This window comes from Octodon degus, unplaced genomic scaffold (genome assembly GCF_000260255.1).
Source record: "Octodon degus isolate 3935 unplaced genomic scaffold, OctDeg1.0 scaffold00005, whole genome shotgun sequence".
Classification (NCBI taxonomy): Eukaryota; Metazoa; Chordata; class Mammalia; order Rodentia; family Octodontidae; genus Octodon; species Octodon degus.
Window position 1 is genome coordinate 482,834 of NW_004524581.1, and position 19,206 is coordinate 502,039.

Below are 19,206 nucleotides of genomic sequence, written 5' to 3' on the forward strand. Positions count from 1 at the left end.
AGATCCTATTTACAAACACCATTAGAACAAATCATTCTATTCATTAACAGAATGTAACTATATATCTATCCCATCCACTTTGCATACACAGATACAAAATGGACATTCATCGGTATACCCCATTTTTTCTAAGTTCCGTTATTGATTATTATAGGTGTGTAAACTCAGCAAAATATTCTAAAAGAGTCCAGTAGCCCATAATAGCACTGGGTCTTCTGTTTATCTGACAATGTCAAATTATTGACCTGAGTTCCCTACAGCTCAACATAACATCATGGCTTTATCAGAAGCCTTTTCTGCTGTCAGTTTCTGTCTTTGATATTGCCTAAGAGCTTTGACAATTTTATATCTTGGCTGTTCATTAGTATATAGAAAGTTTCCTTTCGTTTTCTAAAAACTGATTTTCTGTGACCCTTGAGGAGCATGCACATAAAAAATTTGTTGTCAAAAAAAACTTTGTTGTCATGACTTTATAGTACCCACTGCAAGTTTTTATTCAGGCGTCCCCAGTTTAACACTGCCACCAAAAATGGACATTCAGAAGCCTACTGCTAGGAGAAAGTCCAGATCTAGTTCCAGTAAAATACTAAGTATACTCCATCCTTCCCAACATCCAAATCCAGCCCCAAACACTAGAGTGTACAGAGCCTGTTTAAGGGCTGAGAGGTAAGTGGCTGCAGTACCTCATGTGAGAACGGTGCTCTTACTGGAGTATATGACCCCGGCCGCTCCGCCTTCTCAGCCGCGAAGGGGCCTGTGCACCTGCTCGAGGCGGGTGCGTTCTGCTCCCTAAGGCCTTGCCGCCTTGCCTTGGGAAGACATGAGCTCCTGTGAATGGTAATTTGTATTTCTGTTTGGCAGTTTATTCCTCCATCTGCTCATATCCCTGGACCTCTGAAAAATTTTTATCTTCTCTTGCTTGCATTCTGTATCCTGTGTACATGGTAAAGATATTGTTTCTGCTGCAGGTTAGTGCTTTGCTTGTACTCTGTTAGCTTCTTTATACATAATTCACATATTTTATAAATAGTTATAAAAATCCATCCTCTTGTTTCCTACTATGTTTAACAAGATCTTTCCCTTGCATAATTTTGACAAACATGGAAAGATATTCTACAACGAAAGCTTAGGGGTTTTAGGTATACCCATAAGAAATGCAAAATGATTTTTTTGTTTTCCTTAGTAGTATGTTCGCTTCGTCTCTCCTTAGGCTTCCACCACACATAGACTCCCCCGTGGAGATTGTCCAGCTAACATGAGAGGGAAAATTAGGGAACAGTATCGCTTTTGAAATGTGATTTATACTTTTTAAAAACACAGAGATAATTGGCAGAATAATTTGAATAATGAAAACATCCCAAAGTTTTTTGTGCCATACTTTTCTTCTACATAATACACATTATTATAGAACTAATGCGCGCTTTTAATTTGAAACTTTAGAAAAAGTTTTTTTGTGATCAAAATTATAGTGAATGCTTATTATTATTATTATTATTATTATTATTATTATTTGGTACCGGGAATTGAACTCAGGACCCTGCGCTTGCCAGGCAAGCACTTATTCTACTGAGTTATCTCTGCGGCCCTACTACAGGGCTGGTATTTATTACAGGATAGCTCAGCAGCATAAGTGCCTGCCCGGTAAGCGCAAGGTCCTGAGTTCAATCCCCCGTACTAAATAAATAACAGTAAAAGACATGTTGCCACTAAAGCCCCTCAAAATAGGCTCCCTTGCCCCAAGCACACTTACACCATTGCTCTTGCCACTTTTTATAGCAGTTCTGGAAGTCCCATCCCGTGGCTCTTTGTGACGTGATCAAAGCCACAAGTAGCGCTCTGCCGGGTGCCACCCAGCCAAAAGGCAGGCCATGGAAACGCACCAGGGGTCCCCCTGCACTCTGTTCACCATATTCGTATTTACATAGACATGCAGTTTAAAAATGAAATTGTTCCACTAAATGTTAGGAGAGATAGTAATCTGGCCCTCACCAGCTTCTAGCTTTCTCTCCTTCCTTCTTTCTCCTAATTCTTTCTAGTGAATCTTGTGACATGTACTATAATATCTTTGACACTTTTCCCAAGCTTTCTTCTGCATGTCCCTCGTGTCTCTGAACACAAAGGCGAGGGTTCTCTGACCTCCTGTGGCTTCGCTTCCTCTCCCACCCCATGCCTCCCCCCATAGCCTTGCTGTCCCTCCTCGCACTCTCCACTGTTGAGTTCAGGATCTGCGGTGTACATTATGACAGTTCTTTAAATGCTGTCCACTGCCGAGCCATGTCATTTCCTATAGTTACTTTTTCTTTTCTGCATAATATTTTGTTTCTGGTAGGGTTAATAATTGCTTGCTTTCTGCTTTAGCAATTTTCTCTGCATTTATGCACTCCCAAGTTAAGGCTCTGCTCAGTCTGTCAGAGCCACTGCCTGTCCCATGCATGTCATCATGGGGAGTCTCTGGGGCCTGTAGTCTGCTTGTCTTTGCTTTAGCGGCCTACACAGCTCATGACCCTCCCTTTCACTGGTGTCCTACACAGGCCTATGTCTTCTTTTGTCTGTGTTTGCTTGCTTTGTGGAGATATTCTGTACTTTTTCAATTTTTATTTTTTGCGAGTATGTTTGCTGTACATATTGGTCACACTCAGGGCAGCAGTTAGTGCATGCATGCAGCACATTAACTCTGTTTCATTTCTCCGCTTCTGTCCATCTCCTGGTCCTTCTCTCTTTTGCAAAAGATCCATCTTCCTGGTTTCTGTTCCCGATCCTTTACCTTGCTCTTTATTTATATTGGTAAATATTCTGAGATAGAGAGATAGAAATGGAGACAGTGTGTGTGTGTGTGTGTGTGTGTGTGTGTGTGTGTGTGTGTGTTTCAAGGCTTTAGTTTATCTGAGTTGGAAACCATATTCCTTAGAATTTGAAGAGGTTCTTTTGCAAAGCCATCTTTTTTTCCAGTGTTGCTTTAGAAAAGTCTCAGATCTGATGATCATCTACCTACAGCAGGGTCCTAATCTCTGGGGCTCTTGTGCCTCTTCTTGGCCCCCTGTTTCTGAAGTTCCCTAGCCCACACCTTGCCCTGTAGGCCAGTTTGCTCCTAGTGTGCTGGGCACTCGAAGATCTCTTTGAGTTATAATTCCTGTCATCTATGTGATCAGTGCCACAGATCATGCTTACCTAGAAACCTTGGGAATGGCTTTTCATAATGGACAATTTGAATAAAATGTGTTTTTCCCAAAGCTAGAATATTGGGAGCTAGATGTTGAAAAGCAGTGTGGTGATTAAATTTGTCAACTAGAACTTAGGGTGCTGACAGGCATAAAATGCCAATATTTACACATCTCAGTGGCCGAGCCAATGTAAGGCGCGGCAGGCAGGTCCCTCCAGCCGCATTCCTGTGTCCTCATTGGCAGAAACTCTCCTCCCCTTGATCCTGGTGTGTCCCTTCTCAGGGCTCGGCCTCAGCTTCACAGCCTTATTTATGTCAGAGACACGTAGATGAGCCTCATGTAGTGCCCTTTAATTTAGAAGAATGATGGTGCATCCCACTTCACTTTTTTTCATGTGTTTCATTCTTCCAGCCTGATGCTTTAGCTAAATTGGTAGGACAACTGTCCATTAGGCCAAACATGCCAAAAATATATCTCTGATTTTTTTCCCTGGACAATTAAATTTTGTTTTTCCAGAGCAAATGTTTGGTAAATCATTTAGGCCCATTAGTTTTTCTCTGCCATATAATTTTTAAAAATTAGGTAAACATCTGCTAAAATGCACTAGAAAACATGCTGACCTGTAGGGAAAGTTCCAGAGCCAGATTCTTCACCTGCTGGACATATTGTTTCCAGGGACTGACTGCAGAATGGTAAGCCCTGAGTGGGTCAGCTTCATGGCAGGGGCTTTGTGTGTCTTAATAAAGTCTAATTCTAGATACTCTCATGTGAGTAATGATTTTATTTTCTCCTTTCTTGCCAGCTTTTTGGTGACTGGGAAGCCCAAGTCCGGAGAATAATGAAGCTGATTGCTGGAGGTGGCTTGTCTATCACCGGCTCTCACAACATGTGTGGGGACTATCTGTACAGCGGGCACACGGTCATGCTAACACTTACCTACCTATTTATCAAAGAGTGTAAGTCTGAAACAGTTCTCTGTTACAGTTTCCTCACTTGCCATTTTCCAGGGTCCTTGGGACCTTGGGCACACCACATTTCATGGAAAGTCTGCTGAAGCCAGTCTAGAAAATGCAGAGTCTGGCACCCGCATCTGGTCAGGCTGGGATGCAGTGTACTTCTGGGGCAATGGCAGAGGGATGTACCTATGCTGCTGGAGAGGTTTCTTGTGCCTGACAGTGCTGTGGTGGAGGCAGTTCCAGCAGAGCGTGCAGAGGTGTCCAAGCCAGGGACACAGCTGCTGTAAGCAGGCAGCAGAAAGCCATAAGGACTCAGAGTCCAGGGTCAGGCCCAATTGGAAGGTTGCATGTTGAACTGAGCAGCCACTTTTTCCTCAGCGTGCTCAGTGCTGAGGATACCACACAGGTCAGAGGATGCATCCGCCCTCCGAAGGGTCTCCCAAGGCTCAGGGCTGAGACAGACTACATAGGAAGTTCGCTTGAAGAAAAGTACTTAAGATACTTCTATGAAGCAAAAAGTGTTACAGATGCACATATCACTGTTCAAATTTAAAATATGTTAGCATTTTTCCATATTTGCTTCAGTTAACCCTTTTAAAAGGAAAAAAAGTACAATACAGCATATGATTAAACCTTTGTCATTCTCATTCACTGATTTTTCTCATATCATTTCCTCATGTTTCTGTATTATTGATTTGTGACTTTGAAATTTTATATAAATAGCATCAGGCTATGTATATTTTTCTTTCTCTCTTTATTGCAAACTATGGCTTTGACATGGAGACTTTTTCATTCCTTTTAACTGCTGTTAGTATGTCAGTAGCATAATTGAGCTACAGATTACTTACTCATTTCTCTACTTACAGAAAATCCAGCTGTCCTTAGTACTACACTTTACTCTTGGGACCGGTCTAGTAAGTGTTAGACAAGCAGTTCTCAAGAAGAGCTTTCATAGAGGAGGGATGCATGTTGCAATCTGGAGGTGTCTTGGGGGCATCTGGCACTCCAGTCATTTCTGTGGTGGAATTCAGAGTGGGAGTAATGATGAGAAATAAGACTGCACTGGTAAGCAGTAATGAGATCAGGGAGGTTTTTCCAAGCTACATAGAAGTCTGAGCTTCCCTCTCCTGGATGGAGGTGCCTGCTGCAGTGTAGGACCCATAGAGCAAGGTCACTGTATTTGCTCTTTAGAGAACATACTCTTGCAGCAGCTTGTGTGTTAAGCTGGAACGGGACAAGCCTGTCCCGGAGGAAGGTGGGGACTGGCTGCTGCTATAACGAAAGAAAGAGAGGGTAATGGCTTGGACTATCATGGTAGCATCAGGGATGGAAAGAAATGAAGCATACTGAGAGAGATTAATAAAGAAGAGTTAACAGATAACATGGAGAGATTATGGGGTAGAAGAGAGAGGTGGCAGAGTGGATAAAAGCACAGTTCTGTCCTTAGAAACAAGATACTGGGACAGAGAAGAGGAAATGATCCAGAGGACAATGAGAAAGAGAAAGTAGAGATGTTCTACTTGAAGTTAGTATGTAATCAGGTAGAGTAAATTCTTGCGTTGCTTCCTAAGCATCCACAGCCACCATGTAGAGATTGTACTGGACGTAACCAGATGTGGAGAATGGGAACCACGGAGGCCAGATGCTGGCCGAGTAGGTGGCTCCCCACCCCAGCTGGTTGACACTTGAAATCCTTTCATCGTGTCAGGGCTTCTGCCTCTTGCCATTAAGGCATTGTGTTATATTGGGAAACACAGAGGCCTTGGATCACAAAATCTGAGTTTGAATCTTAATGTTATCATCTGCTAGTTCTGTGACTCTGGGAAGAATGTTTAACTTAAGTCTTTATGAATGCAGCTGCACAGAAATAATAATAGTTGCTAATGTGTTATTAAATATCAAGTACAGGCATTACTAGGTTGTACTCCCGCCTTCACTGTGCTCTAAATTTGCAGATAACCCTTCACTTCTGCTTCTGAAGCACTTACCCTGCTTACCTACTGTTACTTTTCCACAGCCTTTACTACCCCTAATGATGGTACACAAATTATTGATCATGATCACAGTCTTGTCTCTTCCCTCTTAGAGAGACTCTCCCCACATAGGCAGACTCTGCCCACTTTGTTCATTGATCAAGATACAGCAGCCCCTGTCCCTGCTATACTGCTCAGAGAGTATTGATTGAATGACAATGACTGAGTGGTTCTTGGACTTCTTGGGATGTTGTGGACTGTCTCCTATGGTGTGAGGCCAGGTCCATTCAAACTTCTGTCTTAAATTCCAGACTCTTGAATTCCCTCCCCATGGAGAAGCAGTGTAGAAAGGCTTGCATTAATAGGCTTTTCACAGTGTTTCCCCCTCGTGCCTGTCCAGGTGAGGATACAGGTAAAGAGCTGACAGTCTCCTTTCGGGAGACTTTTGACCTGGCGTTTCCAAGCATTTGACCTCAACATATTTGCATTTGATAGTTGCAGAACTTGGAAAGTAAATAAAAAAGAAATCAAGATAATTTCTTAGTCTGTGTATAAAGATCTATGGGCCAGTAAGTATGTCGTAGCAAGCGGTGGTGGCCAGCCTCTGGCACATGTGCCAAGCAGGCACACAGAGATGTCCCGTCAGCACACGAGCCATGTCAGCCCAACAGCCAAGCGTCAATCAGTAGTTGTTTATTTCTGAACCAAAACCTCAGTAGTGAGGTTTAATTGCAGCGCTGGCCCTGTGATCAGTAAATGGGCTTGGGGCAGCACTTAGGGCACTTGACCTCCCAAAGGTTCGCTATCACTGGTGTCACGCATTCTGCCCAGGTGATGAGGAGATGAATTTAATTAAATGCCAATGAATAGATTTTTAGAATGAATACATTTTTGATTAGATTCATCTTGTAAACTGTATTTGTGATTGCATGAATCCAACTTATGAATGACCTCCATTCTGGGAAAGTTGCTAAGTTGGATTCATTCATAAGTCCATCAAAGTGAGTCTTATGCACCTTTGACACAAATATACGCTGTATATTGCTTTGAGCTTCCTACAATCCCCTTCCCATCACCACCACTTTTCCTCTTGCTTCTGGAGATCCTGGGCTCCGACTGAGCACCACACTGTTGTACATTGCCACCTTGTACAGTAAGTACACAGCAGCATGACTGTAGCAGCATCTGGCAGCCATGTGAGCTACTTCCTCGATTTGTTCACATCTGTGAATGCTTGCAATGTGAGGCCCATTGGTACCTGTGAGAGTTTGCAACGTGAATGTTCATAAGTCAAAGATTTACTATAATAACCAAATAGGAATTACTATTGCCAGTGAAATCACTTTATAGAAAGACTTTGTAATGTTCATTACAGATATTTACTAGTGCAAGAGATTTGTTTTCAGAAGGAAAGATCTAAAGAAGTTGAACTCAGAAGTAGTGTATGCGACAGAAGCACATTTGAGTACTTTAATGTTGTGACTCATGGGATTATTGCAAATTTCTCTCCTTTTCAGATTCCCCTCGACGACTCTGGTGGTACCACTGGATTTGCTGGCTTCTCAGCGTCATTGGAATCTTCTGTATTCTCTTAGCACATGACCACTACACTGTGGACGTGGTGGTGGCATATTACATCACCACAAGACTCTTCTGGTGGTATCACACTATGGCCAATCAGCAAGTAAGATTTCCCCCTTTAGCTTCTAGTGTTCCTGAATAGTACTGCTGCCTTGGGCAGGAGAGAGGACAGGAGAGGAGCAAAAAATCTACAAATGTCTTAAACTTTGCTTTCCTGAGGGGAAGTCAGCCAAGATTTTTCTGTCTCTTGTGATACTGATGAAAGTGTGTGTTCATATAATGACATAGAAGCTGGGCATGGTGGCATACATCCATGGTGGTATAATCTCAGCTACTTGGGAGGCTGAGATTGGAGGATCACAAGTTAGAATCCAGCTGGAGCAACCTAGTGAAAATTTGTTATATCAAAATAAAAGGGTTATGGATATAGCACAGTGGTGTCATGTCCTGTGCTCAATCCCCAGTATTTGGGGGAGGAGCTTGTTTCCTTCTAAAGCAAGTACCACACTGCCATTGTCCTAAGCTCTGTCTTCCCATTAATTCATTTATATCCCTACCCTCTTATTACTCTGGGCCCATCACCAGCTTAAAAGTGCCTTTCTGTTTTCTCTGTAGAAGAGTGAATGACAAGATAAGTGGGTATTTTTGATGGATGATAGATGAGCAAGCCACATGTTTTCTTGCCAGAATAGCGGTTATTTAGCTGACTTCTTGGGTGTGGCCCAGCTTGCAATTACGTAGAGGATGGGATAACAAGCTGAGAGTGCATGGGTCATGCAGATGGCCATGGTCCTATGTGAGGTCCCTTGTGAATTTTAACATAGAAAATATTTGAAATTAAAGCAAAAAAAAAAAAAAAAGTGAGAAAAATGTGTATGTGTGGTATTTTAGGTGCTAAAGGAAGCTTCCCAGATGAACCTCCTGGCCAGGGTGTGGTGGTACAGGCCGTTCCAGTACTTTGAAAAGAACGTCCAAGGAATCGTACCTCGATCTTATCACTGGCCCTTTCCCTGGCCCACAGTCCACCTCGGTAAGCAAGTTAAATACAGCCGCTTGGTGAACGACACATAACAGCTGTACAAAGTGGGAGACTGAGGAACTGTCCGAAGTGCTAAGAACTCCACGAGAGAAGATGCCATAAAATAAACACCTCCCTGATTCTATTATCTTTCAACAGTTACCTTGACTTAACCTATTGAGTTACCTGGTCAGCACTGTGATCTTTTTTTTCTCTCCAAAGGACTTGCGTTGGACAACAATAAAGAAAATTTAACCTACATTTTCTGTTCCTAAGTTTGGGATTTACATTACCCACAGCTACCATGTTCCTTTGTATATGAAGCAACAGTATAAAGCTTTTATATAAGTTCTGGTCTTTCCAGTCACATCTGGAAATAAAGCGTATTATTTTCTTGGGAAAACATACTTTTCATATCTCTTGCCCCAAAGATTGGGCTGTAAGCCATTTTCTAGCAAATGTCTCTATGAATGTTTCTAAGTACCTGAATGAGGTTCGATTCTGAAATCTTCCTGCCTGTTGCACCAATGTTCAAATAAAAATGACAGACACAGAGAGGTTTGGTAACTTTGGATTTTGTAAAATCAACAGAGACAGTGTGTCAAAAAGAAAAAAAAAAACTTCTGTTACAAAGTGATTTTCTAAGTATTTCCTAACTTTATTTTTCAAAATGATGTTATGAAAACCAAATTTAAAGATTTTTACATGTCAGAGAGAAGAGAGTTAAAATGTAAAATGCTTCTTGGGAGAGAAATGTGTCTATGTTTCTAGTGCCTTTCTTGTCTTGATTGTATGGTCCGTAGGCAATCGTAAATGTTTTATTTAAAATAAAGTATTCCACAAAAATATACATGTATGTATACACTAATAAATTTTGCATTTATAGCTAAATTAAATCAGAAGGCTGCTTATGGTTTTAAAATTGCTTTGAATTAAAGGGTGAACTAATTAGAGAGTCCGAGCTTGTTCACGCACCGTGAGCAGGCAGAAATGACGTGCACCACTTCAGTTACTTTATCATCTGTTTGGTAATTTGATTTTAACTGCTCTATGAAAACAGCCATGAATATCTTTTTTTAAAAGAGAGTTTTGAAAATGATCACTTTACCTAAAACTTGAAAGCTACAAATTAGTTATCCATACTCTCATGACAATTTTGTTGGTCAACAACAAAAGAGATCTATTGCTTTAAAATATATTTATGCAGAAACTGCATGTAACTCTAAGTTTTACTCCTAACATATGTATGTTTGGGGAAGTATTCTATTCTATACTTGCCAATGTGGAGAACAAAATAGTTTTTTAAGAATGAAGAAGTATATATATCCATTCTGTATTTTATGTGCAGCAGAATTATCTACTGTAGGGTTTTTTGTGTATTCACAAAGTGATATTTGTATTGTAAAACAATAATGGTGAAGGAAATAAAACAGCTTTTAAAATTTTGTTTGTTTTAAATCTTTGTAAAGTTATTATTCCAGAGAGTATACTGATACCTTACAGCTTACCTAGATCCTAAATTAATCAATATGCACTTTTTAATAAAAACCAGTACTTCAAATAAATGGCTGTTGTTGCTAATGTGTTCACATTCTTCACAAAAGTCATAAAAACAAGACTGAAAGTGGAGTTGCAAGGTTTGTTCGCTGGGTTTGCCATGGAGCCATAGTAAGTCCACTTACTTTTTCCTTGAGATTTCTTAGAAGTACCCTTACTGTAGTTACTTGTACAGATTGTATTTTCTCACTGAGAAGAATTGTAGATTAGTTCAAACCATAAACCGTATTTGTAAAAAGTTTGGAATTCTCCAGTTCTCAAACAAGTCACTGTTTTTCTGGGGTTGGTAGAAGGGAAAGTACAAATCTGCAGCAAAAAACAGTGTGACAGCACTTGGACAGTCAGTGGTAACAGAAGCTCTTTAAAGAGAAAAACAGATGATTGTGTTCTGGGTGTGAAAAAGGAAGGTGTTAGCCAGGCACGGTGATACACATCTGTACTCTAGGCTGCTGGGGAGGCTGAAGTGGAAAGATAGGAAATTTGAGGCAGTCTCGGCAATTAGCAAGACCTACTTTTCAAATAAAAAATGAAAGGGGCAGGGAATGTAGCTTAGTGGAGCACCCCTCGGTTCAATCTCTGGTACCACAAACTGGAGTTGTGAAATTAAGCAACCCTACATGGAGCTTGGAAATCCTGGGGCAGGCGGAGGGATGTGGTGTGCTGTGGCCCAAAGACCAAAGAGAGCAGAGTTCTAGGGAGGTCCACATTTAACTGCTGCAGTTTTCCGTGACTAACTGGCCCAAGTGCTGCATTTTGGAAGGGGAGGTAAGCGCAAATGAATTCTCTAAAAATAAGATTCGAGGGTTTTTATAACTGAGATAAAATAATTACATTTTAAAAATCATGACTATGAGTTTACGTGCTTGATACATTCTAGGAAATTCACTCACTGATTATTCCCGGGCCTGCCTGCCTGAATTGATGTGAATTCTTGTCTCCTGCGGCTTTTCTCATGTGTAAACCTCAGAGAAAAGAGATAACTGGTATTTTTGGAAACTGCATTACAGTTGATAATAAGCTATACACCCCTAGACAGTAGCTTCAATTTACTTCCTTCATTTATGTATCAGTCTGGAAACCCTCACACAACCACAGGGTGTAGTTATTAGCCCCATTATTCATGTGGATCACCCAGAGCAGCTCAGATGTGTTAAATAACTTGCCTGGGACAAGCTGTAGCTGGTAAGTGCTGCAAGTCCAATTGGACCTCAAGTCACCCCCACAGCCTCCACTACAGGTCGCTTTCTGTCCTGGCCTGTATCTAGACGTCCCCTGGGCCTCCTGTGCGCATGAGTGGGCTCTAGAGAGGTGATCAGACCACTGGGGTGTGATACTCCTCAGAGGATTAGTCTGCTGCTGAATTGATGGCTGGGAGGCAAGGCCTGGGCAGAGGAGGTAGGTCACTGTGGGTGTGGTCTGGAAATCTGATCTTCCTGCCTTCTGCCTCTGTGCCAGCTGTTTCTTCTCTGTTCTGCCTTGAAACCAGTCTACTGTGAACTGAAACAGCCAGAATAAACCGCTCCTTCTTTAAGTCGTTGGTGCCAGGTATTGTGTCCCAGTGACAAGAAGGTAGCTAAGACCCTTCCACAAACTGCCATCAGTATCCGTAGGAAGAGGAATCTTCCTGTGAGGGGAACAGCGTGACAGCTGCTGTGATCTGAGGACCTCAGAATTCACACCATGAGGTACAAGAGGATTTTGCCAGTTGCTATTGTGTGTTGCATTTGTATCACAAGCACATTAGCAAAACTGATCATTTATTTACAATTTTTAATTTTATTTTACTATTTTGGAGAAGATGACTGTTTTGTTTGTATGGAGAAGATGGCTCTTCTATTTGTCATCTGATGTGCATTTGCAAATAGAAGCAACATTTTGCCAAACACTTGTTTGTGAACTGAATTGTTTACAAATAGAAATGTTGATAAACCAAGCTATTACTATATTTCATAAAGTGATAAATACTTAAAATGACAAGATATGCCAGCCTTAACCACCATACCAAAAGTCAAACAAATTTTTAATTAACTGGGAAACATGCTACTTGAAGGACTTGATATTAGTGTCCTTTGTCTTTTGCTTCTGATGGTGAAGAACCTTACTTTGAACAAATCAAGACTCTTGATTTGGTATTCTACTTGTTGGTACCTTAAAATATTTAACCTGTCTCCTAATTCAGAGTATAAATTAGAAGGAAATAAAATGATCCTTGTCATTACAGGGACCTTTCAAAATTGAAGTGATGGCCAACATCATTGAGTGAGTATTAACCATGTTTGTAACTTTTTCTATTTGTTACTTTTTTTTTCTATGCCAGGGGCTGATCAGACCCCAGATACCTGAGGGGATACATCAAGAAATAAAGACAAATCCAGGGTGCCAGGGGGACTGGGAGGAGTTTGCCTCTAGTGAACTGGCTTACCAGTCTCTGTGGTGGGCCTTGAAGGATGGGAGCTTCTCTTGGAACGGCAGCTGCAGTAGGACAGGGTGGTAGCATGGAAACAAGCTTAGCCTCGCAGAGGGCCTTTCCCATACCTGGATGCCTGCATTTTTTGGTATTGTCCTCTGCAGAGGTGAAATTGTCTTGAGAGACTGTAATTATGGACTTTCCCTGCACAGCCAGAGAAACATCTGTTTCCTGTAAAAGTCAACAGAGGCCTTGGGCCTGCGGGGCTTAGGCCACATAGCGTGGCCCCTGCCAGTCTGTGCCTATCATGTCTGGTCCTCAACAGTCTGTGACCTCCTTTTCTGCCTTCCTCCAGTTTTACACATTTTATACTCCATTTTCACTTCAGTATGCTAGTTATATTTCTTTATAAAAAATACTTAAGGCAGGCCAGGCTCAGTGACATACATCTGTAGTTCCAGCTACTTGAGAGACTGAGGTAGGAAGAACATGAATTTAAGGCCAGCCTGACAATTTAGGCAGACCCTATCTCAAAAAGCCCTAAGGATGTTCCTCAGTAGAAGAGCACTTGCCTAGCACCAAGGCCCTGGGTTTAATCCCCAGTATCACCAAAATTTACGTGTGTGTGTGTGTGTGTGTGCGCGCGCGCGCACGCGCACACACGCACATATACATGTAGGCACACGTGTATATACACTGTTTAAGCCACACGAGGTGGTACATATCTGTATACCTAGCCTCTTAGGAGGCTCAGATGGATCACTTCATACTAGGACTTCAAGTTCAGCTTGAGCAAATAGTGAAACCTAGCCAGAAAAAAAGGGAATAAAAGCACGTAATGGTTCCCTATTGGGTTAATAGTATCCCTTAGTTATTGCAGGATGATCAGGTCTGAAACCTTCCAAGGAGTGTGTGGTGAATGCTAAATAAGAGAAGCAAATGGGATGATTTCAGGGCTTCAGAGGGATCAAAGCCCTCTTACAGAATTCAAGATTCTCTCAGGGCTAAGACCAAAACCTTCTCTGGGAGGCCCATATTTATTTAGTTTATCAGAAGAAGGGAGAGGAGTACTCAAGAAGGACAGAACAACTCAAGGACTTCTCTAAGTAAAGTATTAAATTAATCTACCCAGGAGTGACATGCCTGAGTTCTGCTCAGAACTGCTTAGTAGTGATCTCTGTTAGTTCTCTAGAGTTTGTGATATACATTTATAATATACACACCTAAGCTAAGACTGGAGTGTAGTGCAGGTGCTGTATAATAAGGTAGTCTCGGGGCTAGCAAGATGGCTCAGCAGACTAAGCACCTACTGAGGCAAGCACAGGGAGCAGGATTTGTCTCTGGCACCATATGTCATACTGGTGCTGCCCCCTGACTTGCTGAGCCAGCCCCCAAGATGGCATGAGGTGTTGCATGCCTGTAATCCCAGCTCTGGGGAGGCTGAAAACAGGATCACTATGAGTCCAAGCTGTGTAGTGAGACCCTGTACCAAATACATAATGTAGTCTCAGTTCTTCCTTCCTGATGCTTTTATAACATTGCTATTACTCATTTATCTTATTCATGTGCCATAATCACCTAATATGTTGTTACTGTTATAACTTTTAAAAAGTAGTTGCCTCCTATGTTAACTAAGAATAAGAAAAATAAAAGGTTTTGAACAGCTTGGCCTAAGGAATCTAGTTACCCAGCCCATTCCTCCAGGACCTACACTGAGGTGCTCAGAACCATAACCCATAACCCTACATGAAGTGAAGCACCTAGAATCTGACAATTGGCCTGGCCAGAGGAACACAGGGTAAGTCAACTCTAATGAGAGGAAACATTTTGCATACAAATTTCTAATTTATGATTTGTTCCATTATATAACTAGACTTTGCTCCTCTGATCTAAATTACAAAACCAATAGTTACCGAAGTATCAATTTCAGTTTTGCTTGATGTTATTATTATTGCTAATTGTACTACTGTAACAAGGATATAAGATCTGTTTTAGCTACTTATTCTCCCTTAGATTTCAATATTGGGAAGTGCTGGGCTAATAACCTCGCCACAGCCCTACATCTAAAGAGGAAGGACAGTGCCAGATGGAAACCAACATCCCACTCTCAATTAATTGGAAATGCAGGATGTTGAGACAGAAACAAAGCAAAAATTTTTGACACACAGGAGATGTCCCTGAAGAACAGATGCTTCCTAGAGAGGCCATGATAGTAGTGATGGAGCTACCAACTATCAAAATTTCACAAGGACTATCACAGAAATCAAAATAAAGAGTTCTTTCTGAAATAGAAAAGGTGAAGGGGCAAAATGCAATCTCAGGTTCCCAAGCTCACACAGAACAAGCCCAGGAGGCATCAGCATAGAATCAATTGGGAGTTACACAGTTGAAATCTGTGAAATGATTGCACCTGAAGAAAAGAAACAACTCCAGATGGTATAAAGGAAATCAGATTGGAAACAATCTCTCAGGTACAAATATAAATGACAGTAACACACATATATATATATATATATATATATATATATATATATATAATTGTCAATGTCCTTTCATATACATAATGAAAGAATTACTGAGAATACCTAATGTTTTGATTAAAAAAGTAGGGGAACATAGAAAAATGATGGAAAAAAGAGAAAATGATGCAAATTCTTAAATTAACAATACAGGAAAGAAACAACACATGAAACAGGTTCAGAGTTATATTCAGGAAATCAAAAATTCCATTAAAAGCTGGCAAAACTATTTGAATGAACCTGAAGGTAGACTTGCAGACCTTAAAGATATCATTGCAGCTAGTGACCGCAAAAGGAAAGATCTCTTAAAAATAACAAGAAAGCAGGAAATAATATTTCAGCACCTACACAAAGAGGCAAAGATGAACAACATAAGACTGACAGACTGACTAGGCATAGTGGCATGCGCCTGTGATCCCAGTGCTTGGGAGGCTGAAAACAGGAGGATCTATGAGTCTGATCTGTGTAGTGAGATTCTGTCAACCCTGTACTAAATACACAAGAAATAAATAAAAATAAAAAAAGACTGACAGATGTTAATGAAAAAGGAGTCAACACAAACGATGTAAAAAGCCTATTTGCATAAGTAATCCAGAAGACTTCCCAAGCACAGGAAAGAATCTGACATACAGTTAAGAGAGGAATATAAAACTACAATTTTAATATAAACCAAAATAAATCTACACCTAGACATATAGTAATCAAGATCCCAGAAATTCCATACAAGAACATTATAGCAAAAACTGTTAGAGAAAAAAAAGATCACCTATAAAACAAAACCCATCAGAATCACAGGAGGCTTCTCAACACAAATCATCAAGAAGAGATTGGAATGAAGTATTTCAAGTCCTGAAAGAAAACAACTTCAAATCCAGATTGATTTACCTTGCAAAACTATCTTGCAAAATTAATAGAGAAGTAAAATGCTTCCATGACAAAGAACAACTAAAGATATTCATGACCACCTTACAAACTCTATGAAGAGTACTGAATGATACTCTACACAGAGATAAAAATGACCACAATTCCAAGAATAACAATAGAAAGAAATCACCAAATGAGGAAAGCAATTAAACACATGGGAAAAGTAGGGAACCAGCAGCAGGAAAATAACATGACAAGGATAAGCCAATATGTATCAGTTATAGCCATCAATATAAATGGCCTCCATTCACCAATTAAAAGAAATAGACTGGCAGAGTGGATCAAGAAAGAAAATCCAAGAATATGCCATATACAAGAAACACATTTAACTCAAAAGGAAATTCATAGGCTGAAAGTTAAAGTGTGGAAAACAATATCACATGGGCCAGTAACTCAGAAGAAAGTAGGAGTAGCTGTTCTGTTTTTAGACAATGTGAACTTCAAACCAAGAATGATCAAATGAGATAAAGAAGATCACTACATACTTGTTAGGGAAAAATTCAGAGGGAACACAGCAATCATAAATATGTTTGCAATAAATATGGGAGCACCCAACTATATCTGATAAATTCTATTTTGTTTTTTAAAAAATGTTATCTTGAAATTTTTATTCATTTTAATGAGAAAAAAGAAAATAGCAATGAAACAGTTTTAAAGCAGGTTAGTAGGACATTGACAATAATTAACACATTGCATATCATTGTCTTCATAGCAGTTATTCACAGGACAAGATGCAGACATGATCTCTTGTCTAAACAATATTAGTACAAACTTTTATTCTCAGTGAACTAAGAGAAAGTAGCTGTGTATCTATCCTAACTCATATATATATATATATATATATATATATATATATATTTCCTTTTTTATTAATTTTATTGAGAAACAAATAGCAATGAGACAGTTTCAATCATAAATATGTCTGCAATAAATATGGGAGCACCCAACTATATAAGATAAACTTTAAAAGACATTAAAAAGTAAAAAAACAAAACAAAACAAAAAAACATAACAATTGTAATGGGGATCTTAGCACCCCATTGTCTCAAAGAGATATATCAACTAGGCAAAAAATTAGCAAAGAGAGCAGAATTGAACCAAACCTTTGAACAACTGTACTTAGTAGACAATTATACTGTTCTACTCAGCAACATCTGAATGCACATTGTTTTCAGCTGCATATAGGATTTTCCCTAAAATGGACCCATACTAGTCCATAAAACATGCTTGAGTAAATGAAAGGGAATGGAAATTATTCTGTGCATATTATCTGGCCATAGAGCAATAAAACTAGAAATTAATGACAAAAGAAGCTACAAAAAATACATAAATACATGAAAAATAACACCATGCTGAAAAACAATGGGTCACAGATGAAATTTTAAAAAAATTAAGCAATATGTACAATCCAATGAAATTCAAACACAACTTACTAGAATGTGTGAGATGCACTGGAAAGAGTACTCAAAGGGAAATTTATAGTAATGAACTCTCACATTAGGAAAACAAAATAAGAACAAATAAATACCCTAATGCTACACCTCAAGGTTCTGGAAAAGTGTAAGAAAACCCAAAGAAGGGAGGAAATCATAAAGATTAGAGAAGAAGTTAATGCAATTGAGACAAAAAAATACAAAGAATTAATGAATTACAGTGGTTCTTTGAAAGATTAGGTAATATCGATAAACCCCTATGCAAACTCATCAAAAATTTTTTTTAAAAAAAGCTCAAATTCTGGGGACCAGCAAGATAGCTCAGTGAACTAAAATACCTGCTTAGGCAAGTGCTGAGACTGCGGTTTGATCCCTAACACCACATGCTGCTCCAGGCTGGCCCTGGGCTGACTGAGCTGGCCAGAGTCTGGATGTAGCGGCACATACCTGTAATCCCAGCACTGGGAAGGTTGAAAGCAGGAGGATCACCATGAGCCCGAGCTGCGTGATGAGACCCTGCAACAACCAAACACTTTTAAAAAAAGTTCAAATTCAAGCAATAAGGAATGAAAAGCATGAAATTATTACAGATTGTGTGGAAACTCAGAAGATCATCAATACCTACTTCAAAAATCTTTACTCTCATAGGATGGAAAACATAGAAGAAATGGACAGATTCCTAGATAGGTACGAATTACAAAAACTGAATCCAAAAGATATAAAACTTCTAAATAACCCAATATCAGTTAATGAAACAGAAAATGTGATTTAAAAAGAAAACCTTACTGACAAAGAAAAGTTCAGGCCCTGATAGATTCACAGATGGATTCTACCAGAACTTTAGAGAATATTTAACTATAATACTCAAACTCTTCAATGAAATTGAGAAGGAAGCAGTTATCCCTAAATCATTTCTGGAGCTAAGTATCACATTGATATCAAAACCAGACAGAGACCCAACCAGCAAAGAGAACTATAGGCCAATCTCCCTAATAAATATAGATGCAAAAATGCTCAATAAAATACTAGCAAATAGAATGCAACAAATCATCCAGAAGATTATACACCATGACCAGGTTGGATTTATCCCAGCGATACAGGGACTTTTAACATAAACAAATCTATAAATGTGATAAACCATATCATAAAGCCAAAAACAACAATAAAAAAAACCACATGATCATCTCATATGCAAAAGCTTTTGACAAAGCCCAACACTCATTGATGGTAAAAACCATACAGAAAATTGGAATAGATTATTTTTGCCTCAATCTGATAAAAGTCACCTATGAGGAACCAACAGTCAACATCATTCTAAGTGGTGAAAAACTGAAAGCTTTTACCATAAAATCAGGTAGAAGACAAGGATGTCCACTATCACCACTCCTATTCAATATAGTTCTGGAAACATTAGCCAGAGCAATTAGACAAGAGAGAAAAATAAAAGGAATAAAAATTGGGCTGGGGAGATGGCTCAGTGGAATAAGTGCTTCCCTGGGAAGCACAAGGCCCTGAGTTCAATCCCCGGTGCCAAAAAAAAAAAAAAAAAAAAAAAAAAGGAAAGGAAGAGGTTAAATTGTCATTATTTGCAGATAACATGATACTCTACATGGAAGTCCTAAAAAAAACCATGAGACTCCTAGCATTAATAAACAAATGCACTAGTGTAGCACAATA

At 39.7% G+C, this 19,206-nt stretch overlaps 1 protein-coding gene across 9 annotated transcripts in view; it reads left to right on the forward strand.

The window, feature by feature from the left end:
- Positions 1-10,270, forward strand: part of Sgms1 (sphingomyelin synthase 1) — a 324,088-nt gene extending 313,818 nt beyond the window's left edge. For all 9 annotated transcript variants that reach the window (XM_023723167.1, XM_023723189.1, XM_023723161.1 and 6 more), the window contains 3 exons: positions 3,964-4,117; positions 7,608-7,774; positions 8,563-10,270. In XM_023723167.1, coding sequence (XP_023578935.1) covers positions 3,964-4,117; positions 7,608-7,774; positions 8,563-8,742 — 501 coding nt within the window. In that variant the 3' untranslated portion in view covers positions 8,743-10,270. The remainder of the gene's footprint in view (positions 1-3,963; positions 4,118-7,607; positions 7,775-8,562) is intronic.
- Positions 10,271-19,206: the final 8,936 nt, after the last annotated feature.